Here is a 23,837-nt window from a genome sequence, read left to right on the forward strand (position 1 = left end):
TAACAATAGCACCTTTTATTTCCCAGAAATTTTCAGGGCTGTTCTGTAGGTAAGGCAAATTTTTCCCACTTACGTTCCTAATAGTACAGACTATTTGTCACTCTGTTCATTACTTACCTGTAAGCCTAACCGAGGTGTCACTTCAAGTTGAAACTTTGCCTGGAAGTTAACCTTGCCATAAGCTTTCATTTGAGCCTTGTCCCGTTGACCAACTCGGATGTACTAGTCTGTTGAACCATGATGATCAATAATGTCTCGATTATAGCACATGAAAATGGAAAATTGGCAACGCTGTACTGCCTAAACGAGGGGTCACTTCAAGCTGAAACTTTTCATGGAAGTTTGGCTTACCGTAAGCTTTCATTTAAGCCTTGTCTCGTTGACCAACTCGGGTGTTCTAGTCTGATGAACCATGATGATGCAGAATTCCTCGATATTAGGACATGAAAATGGAAAATTGGCAACGCTGTACAGCCTGTACGAGGGGTCACTTCACGTTGAAACTTTGCATGGAAGTTTGCCTTACTGGAAGCTTCTATTTGAGCCTTGTCCGGTTGATCAACTCGGGTATCCAAAAAGGGGCTAAAAAACACCCCTTTTTGGCGAGACTCTTTACGTTTTAAAATAATTCTTCTACCTGACTGAGTTAACTGTCGAATTTGTCTCCTCCCAAATACTGTCCTTCAGAGTCTACGGAGTGATCCCAACGTTTTCTCCACTTGTGAAACGCCTCTTGAAAGTCGGTTTCGGTCAACAAATTAAACAACTTCTGCAATTCGCGTTGGATCCCTTTGTGTTCAAACGCCGGCCTTTCATGCGAGCGTTTGTAAATTCCCCCATCATCCCACCCCTTCTCCTTCAACTATCCACCCTTCTTCATATTCCTACCAAAACCCCTCCAATAATCCCCCCCCACACCCAATCTCCCATCCCCTCACACACCCAAAATCTTCCATTACTCTTCCCCCTGCCTTTACACCCCCCCATCTTAACACATACCCCCCCCCTCCTACTCCCTTATTACATACCCCAAACCCACCACCCCAACACAAACCCACCCCCCCCACAAACCCACACCCACCCCAAAACCCAACCCCACCCCCCCCACCAACACCAACCCCACCCACACCCCCACACCCCCCCCCCACCCCCCACCACACCCCCCACCCCCACCACCCCCCCCCCACACCCCACCCCCCCCCCCCCCCCCCCCCCCCCCCCCCCCCCCCCCCCCCCCCCCCCCCCCCCCCCCCCCCACCCCCACAAAACCCCCCCCCCAAAAAAAAATATATAATATTACTATTATATTTTTTCCCATGACGTCTTTAGCTTTCCGAAACGACTAAGATCAACTTGATACAATCATTTTTTAAGAAATAGCGGGAATATTACGGGAACTTTATGACCACACCTTGTAGAACATGTCAGTGATATTTTTCTTGATGACATTATCGGTAAAGACAATACCAAGTCCATGTGGGAAGCGCTCTAAGAGAGATTGCGCTGCCTATGATATCTATCTGAGAACACCGTTCTTGAAAGATATGGTTAAAACTGAAAAGAAATACGTGAATCAATTATGACGTACATGAGTACTATTCAGAACTACTAGAGGATAAAGAAGAAGGATGGCCTCGAATTTACTGACCGAGCGGTCGTTGCTTTTTACCTCATAAGCCTCCCGCGAAGCAAGCACCCCGAGTTTGTTAGGAGTGTCTATAGCTCTGATGAGGAAAGTCTATCGATAAAATTTGCCCACTCGATTACTTTTAGAAGAGAAGTGGATGAAAAGTGAAGAGACTGATACACCAACCGGGCTAAAGGCATTAAACGTTAGACGCAACCACCCATTTAAGAAGTCCAGAGCCAAAAATTCCAAAGAAGAGGAATCCCATTCAAAGAAGTACGTCTGTTTTCCGTGTGCCAAACCTGGTCACATATTCCGAAACTGTCCACAAAATAAGAAAAAAAAAGAGAAAAAAAAAGAGAAAAAAAAAAAAAGTCAATCAAAGTCAAAAGTCAAAAGTCAAAGTCATCTCAAGAAAAAAAAAGTTCAGCGTCTATTGTGCCGCAAGGGTATAAGGCTCTTTGTACCCTGAGAACTCAACAATCTGGTGATGGTGGTGTCTGGCTACTGGATTCTGCTGCATCCGATCACATGACCCTTCGAAGGGACCTGTTCACCTCCTACGAGCCATTCCAGAGCAAGATAACCGTGGGCAATGGAATCCCGTTAGCTTTCCAAGGAAGGGAACTGTACTTCTACACTTGTTCAGTGAGAGTGGCGGCTATGATATAAGCTTTAGCGACGTTCTATACAATCCAGAACTCCAAGACGACTTGATTTCAGAAGGAAAATTAGACGAAAAATAGATGTCTATTTTTAAAAAGCAAGGCATTAGCAAGGTTCTTGATGGAGAGGCAGTATTTTTTACAACTCGCCGCACTGACGCGCTTCACTAAGTAACCACCAGGCATGGCCACTCGTTTGTGGACATCGAGACAGAATGTGAGAGTTTCACAGGAAACCAAGCTTACCGCGTCACTTCGAATAGGTGGCATAACTGTTTAGGGCACCTCTACAAAGAAGCCATCTCAAAGATTCAGCCCTTGAAACCCTCATCCAAGGCAGAAGTAGCGATATCTCTACTCAACATACATCCAAGGAAAGTTTCACCGCAACCCTTTTCCCAAGAATGAAGATAACAAGGTCGACAGTGTTCTCCAGAGGGTCTATTCTGAGGTTGTTGGGCCAATGGCTTGTCAATCAATGAGTGGATCTAAGTATTTTGTAACGTTCACTGACAATTTCTCTGACTATGTCACTGATGTCTCAATAAAGAAGAAGAGCAACATGTTTGTTGAATGTCTTAAGTACCAGCAGAAGGTCGATGCTATGCAAGGTGTGAAAATCAAGGAGTTCCAGTCAGACCAAGAAGGTGTGTATGAGAGTGCTCAGTTCAAGCTTCATTTTGAGAGGAACGGTATTCTCTCAAAAAATTGTGTTGCTTGCACCCCCCAACAGAATGATAGTTGAGGTGATACTTTTTGAGGTGACAAACAGAATTTCAGCACCCGGGAAGCAGTCATGTTGGGTTATCTGGAAGAAAGGAAAGCCTACCGCATTTTGGATTTGACGCAGAAGAAGTTTGTTGTCAGCCGTGATGTCAACTTTGAAGAAGGAGTCTTCCTGTATAAACGAGCGCCAAGGGATTCCACCGAAAAAGCCAACCTTCTAGTAGAGAGGAGAAAGAGAACGATATAGAGACTGCAAACGGCGAATCCGCACTTTACACTCCCCCACCACCACCACCACCAATGGGTGAAAACCAAGAAGTAGCCATCCCTCCAGAGCCTCCAGTGATAGAAGCACCTGTCGCCATAGGAGAGCACGTTGCAGAAGATCACGACGATCTGATCGTATACGCGTTGCCAAGCAGCCATGTTCCTGTTCTTCCAGCGCCCTAGAGGAACGATCAAGCCCCTCAATCACTCCGAAGTTCTCGGTGGCCCTGACTCAAAGTACTGGCAAGAGGCAATCGAGGAGGAGCTACAGAACATCGAGGAACAGAGTGTTTGGACTGTTGTCAAGGACCTCCGCAAGTAAGAATTTTAGGTTTTAAGTGGGTGTCTGACACAAAAACCGATGCATGTGACGGAGTTATGAAGTACAAAGCGAGATTGGTTGCTGAGGGTTTTGGGCAAAAGTGTGGTGTTTGGATTATTTTGATGTTTCTAACCCTGTCGTAGAAAAGAAGTCGATTAGGGCAATAACCTGTATTGCTGCTCTTAACCACTGAGAATTGCATCATGTTGATGTTGTAAGTGCATGTCTTCATAGTAATTTAGAAGAAGGGATTTATTTAGAACGATCCGAAGATTCTGGCATTGACTGAGAGGCATTTGTCTGCCTATTGAAGAAAAGTGTTAACTGCCCTAAAAAAGCAGGTAAAAACTGGTATACTTTCTTGAAAGAGAAACTCGAGAGTCCAGGTTTTCAGCACTGCATCAGTGACCCTTGAATTTTTGTACGAAATAACCTCATTACAGGAGTTTATGTTGATGATTTCTTGTTAGCAGGTCTTCATAAAGCAGTAAAAAGTTTTTTAGTTGAGTTGCAAAACATTGTAAAAATGGAAGACCCCGGTCCAATGGGCTGTTCCTTATCAATTCAGTTCTCCCGAAGCAACGATGAGATCTGTTTAAGTCAGGAAAAGTATGTAAATTCATTGCTGGATGAATTTCCAATGAAAAATTGTAAAGGGGTGACACGCCCTTGAATGACATGACCCCCCAAATGAGTCGACAAAAATCCTGGCGTGGAAATGACTAGTATTTTATGAAAGCATGGGATATTTACAAGAGTTAAGTTAAGCCTGCCTACAATTGCAATAGTTGAAAAGTCGTTCTGAGGTGTCTACAAAGTGTTGAAAGCTTGCTCGCTTTTTATTGTTTTTTTCTCTCTATTTTTCAAAACTGAGTGATGTAGACATTTTCTGAGACTCTCTCAAGTAATGTAATGAAAAACAAAGCTCCTAAGAAAAATTCCTTGCATAAAATCAAAGGTCTTGAAGGATAGGTGAGTTATTGAGTTCTTGCGCACATAACATAGCAAAAAACTTACATGCCTGCAAAATCTACATGTTTTGGTTAAAATATGAACGGATCAATTTTACAAAACACCAAACTGAGAAAATCATAAAAACGATCTTACGTTCTTGTCCAATTTCACTCCTCTTTTCCTCCCACACTTGAAAAAGAGAAAAAGAAAAGCGCTTTCAATGAGGGCATCACCAACTCAAAAATTATAATCCCTGCAGAGACATTCGATATCCTGTGTATTGCCAACATTGCAACTGACCAACCTTACTCTATTGATTATTTCATGTGAAAATAATAATTCAAAGAACATGATTAAATACACCATTTTAATTTTCTGGAATATAGCAGTTGCAACATTTTTCTTTAACATTGCCGTTGCAATTAATCTTCAGAGGCATTGAATAACTAAGCAACAACTCTGAGAAGCTCTTGAGTTTGTAACTAGAGTCAAAATATAAGGCCGAGGACTCACAAATTCTAAAAGGAGAAATTCAGCAGAATCGGTCTGTCGAACACAAGAGACAAATCCAAGAAAATAGACTTTACGTAAAATTGCCTGTAAATCGCGACGAACACATTCAGAAGTCTGAAATCCGCTCCTTAGCACAGAGTCTGTGCAGCTTGTAACAAGCTTTTCCAAGGTTCTTGCGTCTACGGACAATTTTTCTCAGTTGCTTCCGACCAGGTTTGAACAGACGGAGGAGTAGGAGAGTATAACCTGAAGAAACAAACAATTTCGCTAACTTTTTCTAGGACTTAAATTTAATCGTTTTCCTCCGTTTTCTTTGTTTCACAAAAACAAAAGCTTTGAATCAATTGAAATCTTACGTAGGGACAGTCTTTAACAGTTTACAAAATTGTTCATTTAAGTTAGGTTCTTTTTAGTCTCTCTACCAGCAAACTTGACTGCCGGCCGGCAGCTACTGAGAAAAACTGACCGCACACGCGATTAATTTGAAAAAGCGTGCCATAACCTATATAAACTGCGCGCTGATATGGGGATCTTAGACTTCTTTTAAGTACCCGATGTGATCTTCGAGCCATTTGACCAGAAGAAAGTTTTTGCACTTGGCTGTATCTTTTGCAAGCAATAGACCCATTGGAACCCTAACTTGTAAAGTTATGACCCCTTGTTTATACTTTTGGGACAGCCGTAAGGGTTAAAGAACCTTTAAATTTAGCTCATTCGAATCAAATGCCTGAGGTACAGTCTTATTTTGGAGACTTCATAAATAAAACAATCAAGAGCATTTTGTGTGAAGAATCGCCAAGCTGCCTTTTAGGTTATACAAAAAAAAACCCAATTTTTGAATTCTGCAACCTAGGCACAGATTATGTAGTGGTTGTCTTTAAACAGAAATTGACGAAAGAAAATGAGTATTGATTTCCTCAAAAATTAAGAATATCCCAGCAAAATATGATCAGAGCAAAATATTATCAAAGTTGTGTGTCACTGGTGTGTGGCCTCTATCGAAAAGTTGAATCATGCTAGATTAATCCCAAAAAACAGGGTGACTGCTGGGTGACGACTTATGACAAACTCCATAAAACAAGGACATATTGAAATAAACTCGCACAATCGACTAAGGTTTGGCGAAATTTTCGGATTGGGTGAGACCCTCTGATATCAGAAATGTTTTTTGTTTAGAAATCCCGATTGCCATTAAAGTTTTTATGATTGAAAGAGGACAATATTGACAAGTTGGCACAAGAGGACTGAGGATCTTCGACAAGAAAAAGGATGACTTTCTCTGAATGAAATTAGAAAGGATTTTTGGGTAAAATTAGCGTTTGTTCCTCTCAAAAACTATTGAAGCCGAAGAAAAAGAAATTAAGAATAAAAAACAGCATCATAAACAACAATATCAACACCTACAACATCTCAAGTTTTCACCATACTACCATTATCGTAAAAGAGTGATAATGATTGCAACATTTAGATGTTGCAGAGGGTTTGTAAGATGGAAAATCCTCTCTCGAGGGTCCAAAGATCCACTATTTTCAAAAATAATAACCGTAACGGTAAAATAATAAGTGTGCAGAAGTTGTGCATTGGTACCAGTTTGCAGCTCATAACAAGGGTCTTATTAACAAAATCATTTCAGAGGGTGTATTATTTTTTTTGCTCCAAAATTACTTTTTCAATGATGGGATACTGGGCTCTCATCCCAATACAGAAGCTGTAAGGCTGCTAGATTGGCTGAGGGAGACCAGACGTCTTAAGAGAAGAAAGCCTCATAAGCTTGCCACTTGAGACTCTGAGAAAGTGAACTGATATTCCGGCCTTTTCAAAGCTCTATTGCCCTTTTTCTACTCTGATATGAGAATATCTCAATTTCAAAAACAAAATTAGCTGGAAATGTAGATAATTAGTTTTAAGTTATTCATAGTTACAGTGTTTAGCACTTTAGCGACTTCCTCTTTCTTCCCATCTTTTTTCTTCCTTCCTCCCTTTCTGCTTCATAAGTTAGGTGTCAAGTCCACAATTCAATCTTCAATTTTGTACAAAAAGCGAAATCTTAATAAGCAACAATAAATGAAGAAAAAGGATTAAGAATTTGTGGACAAAAATTTGTCCATTTTGTAAACTCTTGACATGGAGAGTATTTAAAGAAAAATTTAACCCCAGTCCTCTTGTCACAGGTCTAGGAGGCCCAATTGCAAGTTCTATCTTCTCACTCATTATTCACAGGAATAATCTTAAAATTAGCAGACAGCTGTGTTCTTCAAATACAGGCCGAAAATCCAACTTGGAAGGTTCGTAAAAAAAACTTTTGAGGACTAGGGCTAACAGAGCAAAGAAAAACAGACTAGCTAGGATGAGCAGCAGTAAAAGGAAACACCAATTCTGTATGGTATTTAAGAGGATTATGTCTTGTGCAACTTCGGTTTAAAGCTGTCATTCAAAACTATTAAATGTAAAATGGAGTCATCGATGAGCCAAAATTTAGCCGTGGGTACTGGCTAACGCCAAGGTATTTTTTAGGAGACTTAGTTGAAAAGCAAATGAATGAAGATCGAGTTAAAGCTGTTAAAAGAGTCACGATCAATGAAAAACGGCACAATTTGACTAAATCTCCAACATACCAAAGGACTTAAAGTACCAGGACACGTTTGTAGCCGCATCTTAAGACTTCTTGGCGATGGCCCCTATAAGAAAATTTAAACCATCACCAACATTTATCACCCAACATAAATACATGAAGCAAAATAAATTACGACTGGCTTTTTAGGTGCGCTCTGTTCATCATGGGCTCTTGCTGGTGGAACAGAATAATCAAGGAAGCGACTGAGCAGAAAAAAATATATTGCGCAAAATCATACTGCCCTAATGGGTGCAAGTTAGTGCTCTGGAAGATCCACTTCCATTTTACTTCCCCATTAACTCTTATTTATCTTGGAAGATTATGCCATAAGCACTACTTTGAATGGCAGTATTCTGTTATTTATTATTCACTTTGACTTTGTATCAATTATAAAGATACATCAGAAAAATCTCACATTTTTAAGGATTCTGGGTTTCCATTATTCCTTCATTGACTGTTTCCCTGACTTTCCCTTACTTTTTTTGCTTTTCCTTGACACCAACATTTTCGAATTTTTTTACTTCCTCTAACTTTTGAACAAAACTTCTACTTTGATTTTTCCCCGCAAAATTGCACTGACTTTTCCTAGACACCGCTCACAAACTACCTTAATTGGCTCATTGAATTCCCTGCCTTTCCCTGATATTTCTCGGTTGCTCTATATTCCCCAACCCTTCAGTCTTCCAAACCGCCTGACACTCCGAGATTTTCTTAGCTCAACTTCTAAGGCTAAAAGAAGTGCTGGAACAACCTTCATCTTCAGCAGAAACATTAGTGAAAGTATTAAATTTGAAACGAATGCAAAAGGGGACAAAAGTTAGAAATTAAACATTAAATGAACACGTCCAATTATAAATTACCTCCTTGATCGTTAATGTGTGTGACAGCATTTGAATGTTTACTTGAGACTGACTTGTGGGGAGATTTTCACTGGATCTTGACCGTAATAGCTGCCTTGAACCTGTGATGACTGCTCGGCTCTTTAGTGTCATTTCGGTTTTTACAAATACCCTTTGAATGTACGCAGAACTCAATGCTCGAATCCCAAAGGCAGCTCTCAAGACCTTCCGAGGACTCACCTGCGCAATGAAAATAAAATAGTAATTTTCCGTTAGTAAGTTCTTTGAGAAAGACTCAAAGATGACAGAGAAAAAGCAAAATCAAGTAAAATTTGGTGTCCCGATGACCACATCAAAGGCTGCCTGTAAATGCCATCAACGATTTCTGCAATGACACCCTGATGGGTCAGTCCATTTAAGATTTTATTTTGCTGTTACCGCTACTTTTTTCACAAAACCAAACCAGTGGCATGGTGTTTTGTACATCATTCCTCATGAAAATTTTTCGCTGAATCCGAATCCGTGCTTAAATTGCAGGAATTTTCTTTTTTTATAGCTCAAATTTGATCTGAAATGCTGAATTTGTCATTACCGTAGCCTGTTACCGGTCGAAAGTCTCAACTTTATCGCTGAATTCAAGCAAATATATACAAAGTCACGGGCTTCTGAAATCAAATATGGCTTCAGCATACTTTGAATTGATAATTCTTTCTTTTTAGAGCTACATTTTCCTCTAAGTTTTCGAAAAAATTGGCATCTTGTGCTTGTTACTGGATTTGGTGTCATTACCGTAACCCCTTGTTCTGGAGCAAACTTCGGCTGCTAGGCGACAGCACCAGCTCGAACTTACATTCGTTGATGTTTGTGTTGGAAGTAGGACCCATGGTGAGTAGCTCTCTATTTTTTACTCCATCATAAAGTAACATTCGTTCAATTTACAGTGATGAATTGAGTTTTGTCCAACTCTCAGCTGCCATTATCGTTACCATATAAAAATCCACCAAGGATTGAAGATATCATCAAACCTACTTCATTTATGAACGCATGGCATTAAACCAACCTCAAATATTAAATCTCACCTTCCTACAACAAGCCCATGTCTCCCTTTGGCGCGAAATTTGAATGTTTCTCATTACCGTAACCATCATTACCGTAACCGTAACTATCATTACCGTAACTTCCACCCAGACCGTCTAGGGTGTACGGTAATGATGCAAGAGTTTCGGTTATGACCAACTATCTTTTTTAATGAATCTATAGCGGCCTTTTTTAGTTTTTTAGGAATAATTTCAGTTGCTTGAGATTACCTTGAAATATATCACTGTCTTTTCCTTGTCCACAGACGTTTTAATTGAAGAAAAATGTCAACCCCATACGAGAAATGGTTTCAGAACTTACAAAAAAAACTGAAAGTCAAGAAAATGGCCCATCAGATACCACCAGCAATACCGTCGCGTCCTGCCCAGAAAGTACATCAATACGATCCGAGATAGTCTTATACTATTTATTGCTAGTTTTGCTAGTTAAAAGTTCTATTTTCTCTTGACTAATAATTATGATTATTTTGTTTGAAGATCTCACTAGAGATATTTTTGTTCACGTTACCTACATTTCTTCTCAAAGAAATTTTCTCTTTTGCATATAGGTGGTTAAATAAAGTCCTATTTTTCCTCTATTATAATTATTTTGTTTAGTGATCTCATTAGAGATACACATTTAATGTGAAATTGGTTGATGTCTACCATTTCTTTGACGATTTATTTACTTCAAATGATTTGGTTTGGTCATTTTTTCGAATTTTTGTACTGCTTTAATACAATGTGTCTTTAGAAATCAGTGCTTTTTTCCTTCAGCCTTGAGATCCTACCCCATAAGGCCGTCATGCATAACAATAAATCATTACCGTATACTTACAGTCATTACCGCTACTATTTATCATTACCGTAACCGGCTTATTTTTCTTGAAAAAAAATTGGAAAAAAAGCTGTAAATTTACAATTTAGGGGGAAATTACAAAATATAAGTTTAGCTCTTTATAGAAAAGTCTTTACATGCAATCTCATCCTTTTCTCTCAAATGTAGGGCAATTTAGAACCCCAAAAAAACAAAAAATTCCGAATTTGACATCGAAATTTGTTTAAATAAAAGTTTTAATCATAACTTATCCAAATATTTGTATTTATTTTGAACTATCAGACTTTAAAGTAAACAAAAAAAATAAAAAAGATCAGTTTCCACTTCTTTTGCGTGTGCTGGACTAACAAAATAAATAGGTTACGGTAATGATGAGTTTTTTCAAAAACTCTTAAAAATCACAAGAAATAAAAAAAATGGTGCCAAAAAGAGCTATGCCACTGTCCAATAATTATTCTGAGGGGTTCAAAGGTCCCAAAAAATATCATATACAAGTCACTTACTGACTTCCAACTGCTGTGAAAGTCTGATTCTGAAAATGAAATCTTAAATGGACTGACCCTGACGGACTAAAAAACTCAAAAAAGGCCCTTGTATAGTAGCCAAAAATACTCTAAAATACAAAAAGTCAGAAACATCCCAAAATAGCCAGAAGTGGATGAAGGTCATGTCATTTTCAAGGTATTTAAGTCATCTTTATAGTGCGTTCGCTTAGCCAAAAAATGCACGATGATATGCGGTTTCCGGCTACCAACGTGATTTTAGTCTTGAAATGACCGCCAGGCCCTCCTGATTCAGAGACCACTGACAGCTACCCGCGCTGCCCCTGAATACCCCCTTTTGGACCACCATCTAGGAAAATGGCTGCCAAAATCGGGGTTTTTCAAAATATCTCGAAAACGGCGACAGATATCAAAACATTTTCTGTCAAAAAAGTTGTAGTGAAAAAAGCGGTGTGAATGAAATGCTCATACATAGATAATATTAGAGGGGGAGAGGGAAGTCCGCTGCGTACTCCTCATAAGCCATGGGCAAGCAAGGAGTAACCCTCCCCTGCGTACGAATTCTGAAGATGAAGATTTTCTTGAAGCTCTTGACTAGTTAAATGAATTGTTTTGTTTACCCGAATTCTATCGTGGTGGAGGGAAAACCCCCTAACCCCTTCAGAATTGCTCAAACTGCCGACTTTTCCGCGAATTTCCCCATTTTTTCTCGAAAAGGTTTGATTTTTGAACATAACTCCCAATAACCAATCTGAAAGCTCGTGCGTTTCGGAAGAGGTGTGAAAAGATGTGAGTGACTGTGGCCATGGACCGCGGTAACCCCAAAATGGGGAGCCTTAAAGTATCAAAATATCTAAACTTCCCGCGGTTTGACGAATCCACGCACCCGAGCTGGCTGAATAACGCCTCGTTACGTTGGCCAGTCACTCTTGAGATCCTGACAGGTATGCCAACATCTGTCAGTAATGGTGCGTCTGGGACGGTTTGTCGCCAGGTGGAGGCGTTTGCTCGGCATGGATCCGTCCAGGGCGCACCACACGCCAGTAATGGTAGCCTTGATGCTCAATTTCCTGACAGCATGGGTTTTTTGGGTGGTATGTTCACCGACGCTTTTGATACCCGCGAGAGGAACGGTGAGGGCCTGCCTCATCTGGTCGGGATGTCTCGTCGGGAGAATCACTAGTCCTTATGACGGGGGGAGGGGGGAGAGGTTTCGGGTCGGGGTCTGAACTTATTCGCGCGCTGCTGAGCATTGAGCTAGCCTCAATCTCCTGGGTGCGGGTGACCCTCTCGATCCCCCTGTCAGTTGATTACGACTGTCGAATTGTTGCCAGAACTCGGTTTTCTCCCCGCTTTCAAAGAAAAAAAAAACTTCCCGCGCAAATGACCGTTTCACCGCGATTTCTCGCCAATAACGCGGAGAAGGTTGGAGAGACTTAAAATAGTCCTGAGGGTAAAGAAAGGGCTCAAATATACGGCTGTTCTCAAGGGAAAATTAGACTATTCCGGGAAAATGGAGGGATGCTGAAATAAAACCTTGCTTAGGGGGCTTATCCTGCTCCCCAGTGTGAAAAAATAATAATTATAAGTGTACCACATTTTTTTTTTTTCTTGGAAGAGGTAACACTTCCAGTATAAGTGTCACTGGCAGACCAGATGCCAAAGACAGAAATACACACTATCTTGCTTGAGTGAAAAGTAAATTTTGTTTTAAAGTAAAATTTACGAAAAAAGTTTAAAGTAAAATAAAAAAATTAATCGATAGTAAGAAACGACCTGAAAATACTTGACGTGCTTATGACGACGGACTATTGCATTGAATGAAGCAGGCAACTCTCTATTCCAGGGTCTCGAATATGTGTAACTTAAACTTTTGGAACTATCCCCGTTACTGACATTATAAGGGGCTTGATGCAAACAATGTTCAGGTTCCGCAATCGCTTCAGTTCCGCAGCTAAGGGCATGTATTTTGCCATCTTTTCTTCATACTTCAGCTGCAAGTTATGATTATTAGGGATGTCGTGGTTTGTTTAATAAATACCGAGTTAAAGTTGATCATGATTATGAAATTTATTCGGGAAATACATCTTTATCGGAGATGGCTTGGCATGCTAGACTCAACTGACTAACTGCGCACTGATGTCCGTTGGATGCGGCTCTAAAACGCTGCGTTTGCATTGCAGCACATAGGTGCGCGATTGGCGAGAATTAATTGCATTATTACTTCCGTCAAGGGATGCTAATATCGATGATGTAAGCGGTACGATCTAGTTTATCAACAAGCACTATGCCCGGCCTGTCAGCCATTATGGTTTTATCGGTTAAGATCGGGTTGTCCCAATAGAGCCGGAAGCATTGATTTTCCAGGACTGTGGCAGGGCGATATTTGTTGTAAGGTTCCGCAATATCACATAGTTCTCGATCCTTGGCCAGCGCTAGATGTATAATTTTAGCCATGTTGTTATGCCGCTCGGTATACTCCTTCCCTGCAAGCAATGCGCAACTAGATGTAATGTGATCTATTATCTCTGATGCAGTGCTGACACTTCCTACACTTATCCCTCTCGATCTTCTCTTTCAGTGTATACCTCTTGTAATTCCTGGTACTGATCACTTGGTCTTGTATTGCGAGGACAAATCCTTCCGTTTCTGGATACAGCTGCCCTTTTGATTGCCACAAGAAAGACATTCCTTCATCAACATGATCCTGCGCAACTGAATTATAAAAGCATCCGTGCAGCGGCTTGGAGGTCCAGGCTTCTAATTGGTCAGCAACTGGGTCTGTGGGTTGTTCTTCATTCAGACCGTGACAAGCGAGGCGCAAAGGCGAGTAGGTTTTGTCTAAGGCATTTACTGCAGCGCGCAAAGAGCTGTCGTTTCTACTGAGGAAGTAATTTCGCAGGCTATGGACTTGATTGTGGCAGACCGTCTTCACATCAAGGATGCCTCTTCCTCCCTGCTTGCGGGGGATGTGTATTCTCTCCTTCGTGGCTCTTGGGTGATGCTTATTCCACTCGTTCAGCAAAGTTCTGACTTTTTTATTAAGCCCTTTAAGCTCCGTGTCAGACGACGGGCCAATGCCAAACGAGTAGGCTTACGCAGGAATGGCCAAGGTGTTGATTGCCTTGGTCATATGTGTCGAGTTTAAAGACGTCTTAAATATCGAACTCAGCCAATCAACGAAGGTGTTAACCAGGTGCTCTTAAACTCTCACCTTCTGGATGGAAGAATTCTGCCACATTCCTAGGTATTTATAAGCATATTCTATTGTCAAGCTGTTGATGACGTCACCGTCATTGGTCACAAAACCATCCTCCCGCATTATGACCATTTTTTTTGAACCATTTTCTATACGAAGCTTCGCAAATAAAAATGGAAAAAGGGTCGTCATCTTCCCGTAATCTGATGGAAGTTGAACAGATTTGGAGAGAAATGATTGAAATGTGTTGACTGCTGATCCACATTTCTTTTTTTATTTTTATTTTTGTTCATTACGGTTTGTAATGACTATCTATATGTGTACCCCATGAACACAGGAAAACTCAGGTCACTCGAAATTCAGGAAACTGCTTTTCAATGCCACCGTTTTATGTGCAAAGATCCGTTGGCAAACATTCATGAAAATACAGTTTGAAACTAGTGTCTGAAGTGAAAAAATACGGAATTTTTTCGAAGATTTGGTATCTCTTTAAAGTTGGGGAGAAGTCAATTATGCCGAGTCAGTATTCTTTCTTCCACCTCTTTATTGTTGCTCTTCTTTTTGGAGCAGAATAATTAGCATTATCTACAGATCTTTTCGCGTCTTCTCAGAAGTATAATTATTTTTTCAATCGTCAGAGTAGCAACAGTAATGCCAGCGAAAGCTTCCAATGTCCTAATCAAGGAAACATTTTCCTTTTCATTTTCATGTTGAAAATTTGATGAGACTGACATCTAATTTTCTGAATTAAGTACTCGCTCACTTTATGCGTCGAGAAGAATATGAAGTCTTATTACAGCAATGCAACTCTCCAACAAAAATCTAGATGGATCCAGAACGTAGCGAAATTGTATTTCCCCTAAATAACAGTAGATTCTGTGAATAGAATTATATATTAGCGTCACCACACTATTCTGATACTGTGAGTAATAACGCTTTCGCAAATAACAGCAAATGCCACAAACCTTGTATCTCGATTGCAACGCATCAATGGAAAAATAAGAAAAGAAGATATTCCATAGCTTAAGAAGAAACTTAAACTTAAACGAATCTTAACGAAACTTAAAAAGAAGAAAAAGATAAAAAGGAAGACAAAAGAAGGAGAAGAGGAGGAAAAAGAGAAAGAGAGGGGAAGAGAAAGAAAAAAGGGTGCACGAGGAGAAGAGGGAAATTGTAACAAGAATAAAAAGCGAAAGTAGTAGCAGTAGAATATATAGGTGGTTAAAATGCAGAAATGCATGAATGCGGCGTTGCAAACTTCCTATCAATCAAACTTCATTTTCTTACATGAAAAACCACTAAACGTCATTTCTCGAAAACTTCGGTGATTAATCTTCTATGTGTGAAAAATATTATGAGAACATGTCAAACCATGATGTTGGTTCAGTCTTCTTTTAGGAGAAAAAATAAAAGCAGAGGTTTTTAAAAACTGAAGTTGAGATATGCATTTTTGCAGTTTTGATATCGATATGGAGGATAATCATAGGACGATCGGGAGAGAAGAGATGCAAAAAAAAGGATTAAGAAAAAGAGAACTGGAGGAAAAGAAGGCTCTCTTCGATTTATCTTTGCCCTTCATTTTCACTTTTTCCTTTCTATTTCCCTATTCACAATTCTCCTTTGTCTTATTTTTCTTTCATTCTCCTAAAAATTCTTTTAACTATTATTCTTTGTCCCTCCTATTTTTTTTTCTTCTTATTTTTCACTTTCTCCTGCATTCTTCCCTTTCTTCAAGTGTTGTGAACTTAAATCTCTCACATAATGTGAGGATTCCAAACCACTCGTCACTCGGCTGCCAAAAGAGCGTAATTACGCTGTACGATGAGCCCAGGAAAGCACTGAGCTTTAGGAAGGACACGGTCCATTGCGAAGTGTAGTTACGACCATTTGTCAGGAGGGCGACAAACTGTATATGTGTCTTTACAGTGAACCATGAGAAAAAAGGGAAAAATTGCGGAGACGAGGCTAAAAATTGACTAGAACAAATGCATAAGGTTTCGACGCCCAACTATGTCATTTTCAGCTGCTGGAAAAAAATAATTAAAACTAAAATAAAAAAAAAGTTAAAAGACAATTACTTGGTGATATGATATGATTAAGAATTTGATTGAATCATATCATATCACCATGCAATTGTCTTTTAACGTTTTTTTAAACTTAAGTCATAATTCTTTTTTTCTTTTGAGTGTTGAAAATGACATTGTACAGCTTCGAAACGTAATGCATTTGTTTTTGTTAATTTTTGGCCTTGTTTCTGCAGTTTTTCCTTTGTTTCTCGATGTTCACTGTTCCCTTCTTTTTGGCTGCTCCTCTATTGTCTGTCTCGATTTTTGTCTTCATGGAGAAAAATGTATGGCTTATAGACCAATTAGTAGTGCATATGGAACACCACTAATAGTAGTGAAGGCAACATACAGGGTTATCCAAAAGTCACTGACCACCCCTGTAACTTTTTTCCAAATTGAGATAGAAGTTTGCAACTTTGGGAATGTTCCTCGGTCTAAGACAGCAACTTTTTGGTCCCCCCAAAATTTTGGGGGGCGGGGGCTAACTTTCTTTTTTTCAAATGGCAACCCCCCTTTGTGATACCTCATTCGAAAGATAATAAAAAAAGAAAATTTTTGGCGCAAACCGCAGGTCAAAATGTTCATTTTTGACAAAATGGCGGCCGGTCAAAGTTTAAAATGGCGGAAATTTGGCATCTCCGTTGTTTATCGACGGATTGGTGTGAAACTCGGAATCCTAGGGTTTTTTGAGATGAGAAAAACGATTCTGGCATTGGTTTTCCAGAAAAGTCAGTCCTTTTCAAAATGGTGGCGATCAAAATGGCGGCCTAGAGCGGGAAGTGGATATTTAGGCTGCATATCGTTGGATTTGCATGAAACTTGGTTTCTGGGGGTATTTCGGCACGAGAAGAACGAATCTTTCATTGGATATCTGAAACTTTGACAAGTTCCAAAATGGCGGCGGAAAAATTGCGGGAAATCAGTTTTACGGCTCTTTACCGATGGATTAGCATGAAATTATTTGATATTTCAAGAATCTAACGAAAGATTCCTTTTAATCCAGCCAAAAACCGCCAGGATATCGAATTTCATGCAAATCCATCGGCAAACAGCCGTAAAACTGATTTCCCGCCATTTTTCCGCCGCCATTTTGGAATTTGTCAAAATTTCAGATATCCAATGAAAGATTCGTTCTTCTCGTGCCGAAACACCCCCAGAAACCAAGATTCCTGCAAATCCAACGATATGCAGCCTAAATATCCACTTCCCGCTCTAGGCCGCCATTTTGACCGCCGCCATTTTGAAAAGGACTGACTTTTCTGGAAAACCAATGCCAGAATCGTTTTCCTCATCTCAAAAAACCCTGGAATTCCGAGTTTCACACCAATCCGTCAATAAACAACGGAGATGCCAAATTTCCGACATTTTGAACTTTGACCGGCCGCCATTTTGTCAAAAATGAACATTTTGACCTGCGGTTTGCGCCAAAATTTTTTTTTTTTTTTATTATCTTTCGAATGAGGTATCACAAAGGGGGGGGTTGCCATTTGAAAAAAAGAAAGTTAGCCCCCGCCCCCCTTAAGGGGGGCAGCCCCCCAAAATTTTGGGGGGACCAAAAAGTTGCTACCTTAGACCGAGGAACATTCCAAAGCTTCAAATTTCTATCTCAATTTGGAAAAAAGTTACAGGGGTAGTCAGTGACTTTTGGATAACCCTGTATAATATAGTACAAGGTACATATAGGGTAGGTGCTGCTATAGCCTCTGTTAATCATGATGAAAATGGAATCAGTGCTCTTTTAGAAAATATGATAATTATTATCAAATTAATTCATGTTAATCTAGAAGTTAAATATTCTATCGATAAAAATATCCATGAAGTTGAGTTTATCAAAATTATTATTGCTATCAACAAGTAATGTCTCCAATTCGGTTCAAGTATATACCTTCGTTATGGCATATATACCATACTATGGTGCGAGTTACCAAAGTATGGTTCACAAACTTAAAATCATTAGTTCATATACAACTATTAATGGTGTTCCATATGAACCACTAATTGGATCAAAAGCCATAGCTTTTTCTCAGTGTAATACAAAACTACCAATGTAGATATGACTGGTTGACATGATGTTATCCATTTGAAACATGGCAATCAAGATACGCTTTTCCCGATTTTGACCATGAAAATATCGATTTCCTTTTTGTCGAGTGGTGGCATCTATCTCGCTGCCACCCTATCTATTCGTAGTTCTTTGGCTCTAAATTATTTTGATAAACAACCCGTGAGAGCGGGAGGGGTTTCTTCTCCGGGCGGAAACATGAGATACCTGGAAATGGGACCAACGAGAGATAAGGAGGCGCCAACTAGGACCGCGGACCCTTCGAGAGACTCGCGAATGACAAATTGGAGCAGAAGCGTGTCCTCAGGGATTCGGCCGCCGCACGGTGGATCGAGTCAATGAAACAGGTCAGTCATGGGCGATTCGGGCGAATCGCATTTTTTAAGGGTCAAAAGTGTTCCTCAAGAGTTATATTTTAAGGATCTGACATTGATTTGGAACAAAACATGTTCATTTTTGTGACAGAAGGCATCAAAGAGGGGCTTTGCGTAACTTTTTATTTTAGCGACAAATCGTCCGAGTCTTTCTATTCCATTTAACTTTCTTCTGTTTAAATTAATGCTAATTTCATTGACATATTCTTGTTCTTCAGAGTCTGGAGAACACATTGCACTAGTAATTTTTTGTATTTGGCCCATTTTTTCAATGATTATGTTTGCGCTAATGTGCTCATTTCAAAAAGCGAAAAAAAAAAGTTTAGGTAAACTTTTAACTACCCATCCGCCACCATCCGCCAGAAAAATTCGTATAGGCATGTTCGTAGGAGTCCTGAGAATACGATCCCGCAAAATTTGGGTGCCACTTTGCGCCACTTTGGCCGTGACGTCACTTTTTCTGTTGCATTCCGAGATTGCGCGCGAGCTTTATCTCGAAAACCAAGCGACCAGTGAACTCTCGTAACTGGTAAATGACCCAGGTAGGTATGATTCCTGTTCATCGGAAACTGAAAAACAAGTTTCACCATCAAGACGTGCTCTTTGGCCCGTTTTTCGTATTTTCATTATTTCCTAAACTACATATCTATAGGAGAACTAAAAAAAAAAAATCGGGCATATTTTCACTCGGACATCCCTTCATATCCCTTATAGAAAGCTTTTTTGGGACGTATGCGTAGATAGCTTGAGGAAACTTTTACCCCCCCCCCCCTTTACTTGCCTGGCCCCTGACTATGATGCCATTTTATCTGTTGGCCTCCACGATCGTGCGCGACCGGTCACTGGTGAACTCTGATAACTGATGCTTCTTTCAAATACGTACATATTTTTTAATTTTTCACCTATTTCGATGTAAACAAAGTGCAGTTAGTGCGAAACTAATTACACTGCGAGTACGTTTTAACGTTACAAGTCCGGGAAATTGTGGAATTTTTGCGGTTTTTTGCGTTGCTTGTTTTTTAAGTTTGATGCGGTTTGAGAGCGGAAGACAAGGATGAGAGTGATGGGGAACTGAATATGAAGAAGAAGAATAAGGAGAAGCAGATGACAGATGACTGTTACATGCATGTTAAAATTATTTTTCTTTTCTTTTTTTTCTAGCCATCTAGTGTTTTTTCTACTCTAAGTCCCTGTTCCGTCCTTTGAATGTAAATATGAAATTAAAGTAAAAGTGATCTTGAATATTTTCAAAGAATTCATAAATGTATTTCATTTGTTTTCTCACCGATCTTTATGCATAAGAATGATATCTTATGACAAAGTTTCGAAATTAACTTTGCAGTGAAAGGAATGATTTATCTGATGCAGCAGCTCATAACTGGAGAGTTTTTTTTGCGTATTTGTGACACTTATTAGTAAGTTTTCATAATTTTATATTTTTATCCTCTTCTATCATGAAAAATTAAAAACTCCGTCCTACGAAGTAAAACACAGACGCCTAAACTTTGCACCTGTATAGTTTTCCCGACAAAATGCACAAATACGGGTCTTCAGGTACGTTGTTCACCAAAAATAACATCAAAAATGAATTCTACGCGAAAAATTACATGAGATTGATGGTACATAATCGATCAAATGACCAGGAATATTCGTTATCCTCGTAACATTGGGAGCGCAACGCTCCATGACCGACCTCTCCCATTGACTCGATCCACCCTGCGCCAGGAACCAGGAAGCATGCACTGCCGTCCTCTACAAGAACCCTGTAAAAGCATTCCGGTCCGCATGTTGCCTCATTTCTTCTCATCAAGTATTTGAATCAGTGCTCCCATTTTATTTTACCTAAAATTCTGGGGTTTCCAGAATTCATTCCGATTTCCGGAATTTCCGAGAAAAATTCCGAGTCTTCGAAAGTTCCGAGAAAAAATTCCGAAATACGCCCTTATTTGGCAGAATAACTTTTCCGCACTAAGTACATTTGTGGTAATTTTTCCGATTATCGTTGCCGCACAAAATCATTTTCGCACAAAACAGATCTCAAACATCTGGCAACATCAATAATTTTTTCAATCTTTGTTCACTCATTTCTCTTAAATTTGCCTCATATTTTTCTCGACGTTGCCACATACTACAGAAAATTATTAGTGCAAAAATGATTTTGTGCCGCAACGATAATCCAAAAAATTACCACAAATGTTCTTTGTGCGGAAAAGCGCTTATATTTTATTTTGTGAAGTAGAACAAATCAATATTATTCTTTTAAGTTTTCCCAGAGATTTCTTTGGACAGGGAAGAAAAATCACAGAAGTTTTCAAAAATTGAAGTTGAGTAATTTTCCATTTAAAAAATAAAGTATGGCAGGAGGTCGGAAACATCGCAAACCGAGTTACGTGGTCTCGTATTTTCACCATCAATATTGATTCAATAATTTACTAATTTACTAAGGTATGGATGCGATCAACAGGAATCAATCCAAAAATGAAAAAGTGAATTGATTGACAAATTATTATTAGAAAACCAGTGTTGATTCGATCACCAAATTGATCGAAAAGCTAAAACGTGAACCGATCGACGTGATCCTGTCGACGCCGCGCCAATTCGATCGACAAACCTTCGAATTGATCGAATATTATTAATCCGGTGTCGATCGGTTCCGATTTTATTTTTCGATGGATTCATATAGATTGAATCTCCACTTTGACCGGTCTTTCGCTATCAAAATTTAATAGACACCCTGTAATGACAAAGGAGGTCGAAAACTTTGCTAAAAGTAAGCTCATTCCACCTTCATGTAATAAAAAATTCTACTTCGTTCCTAAGTTATGCATTCTTTGTTGTGCGGCGCCCGCAATCGCATCGGAAACGTCAAATATATTTGAATTCGGCCAATTTTTCGTGTGTGAAATTTTTTATGCACCCTGTTATGACACCAGCGACTCTTTCGAGTGCCAAGCAAACATAGGTTGTACTTCAGAACGGAACGGCGATTTTCCAAAGACCCTTACATTTTTTATTGTTGTCGCCAGACGTCCTAGAGTGAGGCGAAAACTTCAAAAATACCTAAATTTATCAGTTTCTTTCTTTCAACATTAGCTTCTTACATAGTTTCGGACCTCCACTGTCAGCACAGAATGTCTGCAAAAATAATTCAGAAAAAAAATTGGCCGAATACAGGTATGTTTGACGATTCTGATGCGATTGCGGGCGCCGCACAAGGAAGAATGCATAATATAGGAGCGAAGTACATTAAGATGGAATGAACTTACTTTCAGCAAAGTTTTGGACCTCCACTGTCATTACAGGGTGTCTACTGAATTTTGATAGCGAAAGACCGGTCAAAGTGGAAGTATTTTTCACGCTTTTTGTGTATCTGAAGACACCGTGCGACAAACAATCAAACATTTATGGATCTTTTGAAATTTGCCCTTCCATACTGGTGGTACAGACTTGCTTTTCACAAAGGAGGAGTAACGTTTTGGGCCTTTTCCGGCCCCACCTGGATTTTGCTAAATGTTTCATATTTTCAAAGTACTAGTCTTAGGTAGACTCTGTGCCAAATATTAGACCGAACGGAGCCCATGCAAGGGCGCAGCAGCGCCTCAAACCCAAAATCCTGGAATCGAAAAACAATTATTTTCGTCGACTTTTTCGACTGTTATCACTCTTCCAGCACATGATTCTTATGTATTTTTTTGCGTACTTTTCGTTTCTGGCCTTTTTAAAGGCCTCCGATAAATTTTAAGGGGCCTTATGGCCCATTGTTGCCATTTTTGGCCCATTTTTAGGGGTTTTTTCCATTTAACACATTCAAAACTCAATTTAATCCAAAAACTGTGTACATTTTTGAAAAGTACGTAAAGAAATGAATAAAAAATGTTCAGTAAAATTTTTTCCTATGTTGCCAAATTTCCGAGAAAATTCGTCCCAAAGTGTCAAAAACGGCAAAAAATCGATAAATCGCCGCGTCTAAGGTTCAAGAAAGTGGAGTACATTTTTCATACTGTACCAGATAACAGCTCTTATCCATCCATACAACAAACTAAAATATCATGGTTGTACCTGGATTCCCACAATGTGAAAATTGACCGAGATGTCGATTTTAGCGGCCTTTTTATACTTGAAGGCAGCTCTTTTGAATGTATTTCGACCTTAGTCACCCTCTATGGGTGTGTACTATATGTATTTTTCTACGTACTTTTCATATCTGGCCATAAAAATGGCTTCCTGTGAATTTTAAAAGGCCTAACGGTCCATTGTTGCCAATTTTCACCAATTTTTAGGGGTTTTTTTCAAGTTTACGTGTGTGAAACTTAATTTAATCTAGAGACCGTGTACAATTTCAGAGAGAACGTAAAAAAATACATAGGAATGTGATTTGTACCTTTTCCCTACGTTGCCAAATTTGCGAGAAAAATCGTCCTGAAGCGTCAAAAATGCCAAAAATTGGATTAATCATCACGTCGGAGGTTCCAGGAAGTGAATTATGACATTCATGTGGATCGTGAGACACTTTCTCCACGCATTTTCTGTTCTTCGGTATATTTGGCCTGTAGCAAGCATCTAGAGAACCAAGGATTATCTCGAGGTTACAGGAATAAAGAGGTGAACTGGAGTGAAGGATAAAGTAAAAGCACCTTGAGGGCCCGTTTTGTCACGTTCATCTACGCCATTACATGTTCCTTGAGATGCATTGCAATTTTCCATTTTCGATACGTTAATTGTAGTGAAAAAAAACTTGAAATTCACTTCCTGGAACCTCCGACGTGATGATTAATCCAATTTTTGGCATTTTTGACGCTTCAGGACGATTTTTCTCGCAAATTTGGCAACGTAGGGAAAAGGTACAAATCACATTCCTATGTATTTTTTTACGTTCTCTCTGAAATTGTACACGGTCTCTAGATTAAATTAAGTTTCACACACGTAAACTTGAAAAAACCCCTAAAAATTGGTGAAAATTGGCAACAATGGACCGTTAGGCCTTTTAAAATTCACAGGAAGCCATTTTTATGGCCAGATATGAAAAGTACGTAGAAAAATACATATAGTACACACCCATAGAGGGTGACTAAGGTCGAAATACATTCAAAAGAGCTGCCTTCAAGTATAAAAAGGCCGCTAAAATCGACATCTCGGTCAATTTTCACATTGTGGGAATCCAGGTACAACCATGATATTTTAGTTTGTTGTAT

General features: G+C 39.5%; 2 protein-coding genes across 16 annotated transcripts in view; one reads left to right on the top strand and one right to left on the bottom strand.

The window, feature by feature from the left end:
- Positions 1–23,837, bottom strand: part of sky (GTPase-activating protein skywalker) — a 220,015-nt gene that overhangs the window by 73,796 nt on the left and 122,382 nt on the right. For 10 of the 14 annotated variants that reach the window (XM_019055403.2, XM_019055402.2, XM_019055401.2 and 7 more), the window contains 3 exons: positions 8,549–8,767; positions 7,690–7,752; positions 4,715–4,750 (listed from right to left, as the gene is read on the bottom strand). In XM_019055403.2, coding sequence (XP_018910948.1) covers positions 4,715–4,750; positions 7,690–7,752; positions 8,549–8,767 — 318 coding nt within the window. The remainder of the gene's footprint in view (positions 1–4,714; positions 4,751–7,689; positions 7,753–8,548; positions 8,768–23,837) is intronic. The other 4 variants (XM_019055404.2, XM_019055408.2, XM_019055406.2 and 1 more) reach the window with 3 other exon arrangements.
- On the top strand, positions 1,324–17,558 carry LOC109039762 (uncharacterized). 2 transcript variants are annotated; one of them, XM_019055410.2, is made up of 3 exons: positions 1,324–3,603; positions 9,247–9,412; positions 9,870–17,558. In XM_019055410.2, the coding sequence occupies exons 1-3, from the start codon at positions 3,443–3,445 to the stop codon at positions 9,876–9,878; spliced, it is 336 nt and encodes a 111-aa protein (XP_018910955.2). In that variant the 5' UTR covers positions 1,324–3,442; the 3' UTR covers positions 9,879–17,558. The 2 variants fall into 2 exon arrangements, with proteins under 2 accessions (XP_018910955.2, XP_072156926.1); XM_072300825.1 differs by lacking the exon at positions 9,870–17,558 and having other exon boundaries at positions 9,247–9,860.

The sequence above is a fragment of the Bemisia tabaci genome, chromosome 1 (assembly GCF_918797505.1).
Source record: "Bemisia tabaci chromosome 1, PGI_BMITA_v3".
NCBI classification, from domain to species: Eukaryota; Metazoa; Arthropoda; class Insecta; order Hemiptera; family Aleyrodidae; genus Bemisia; species Bemisia tabaci.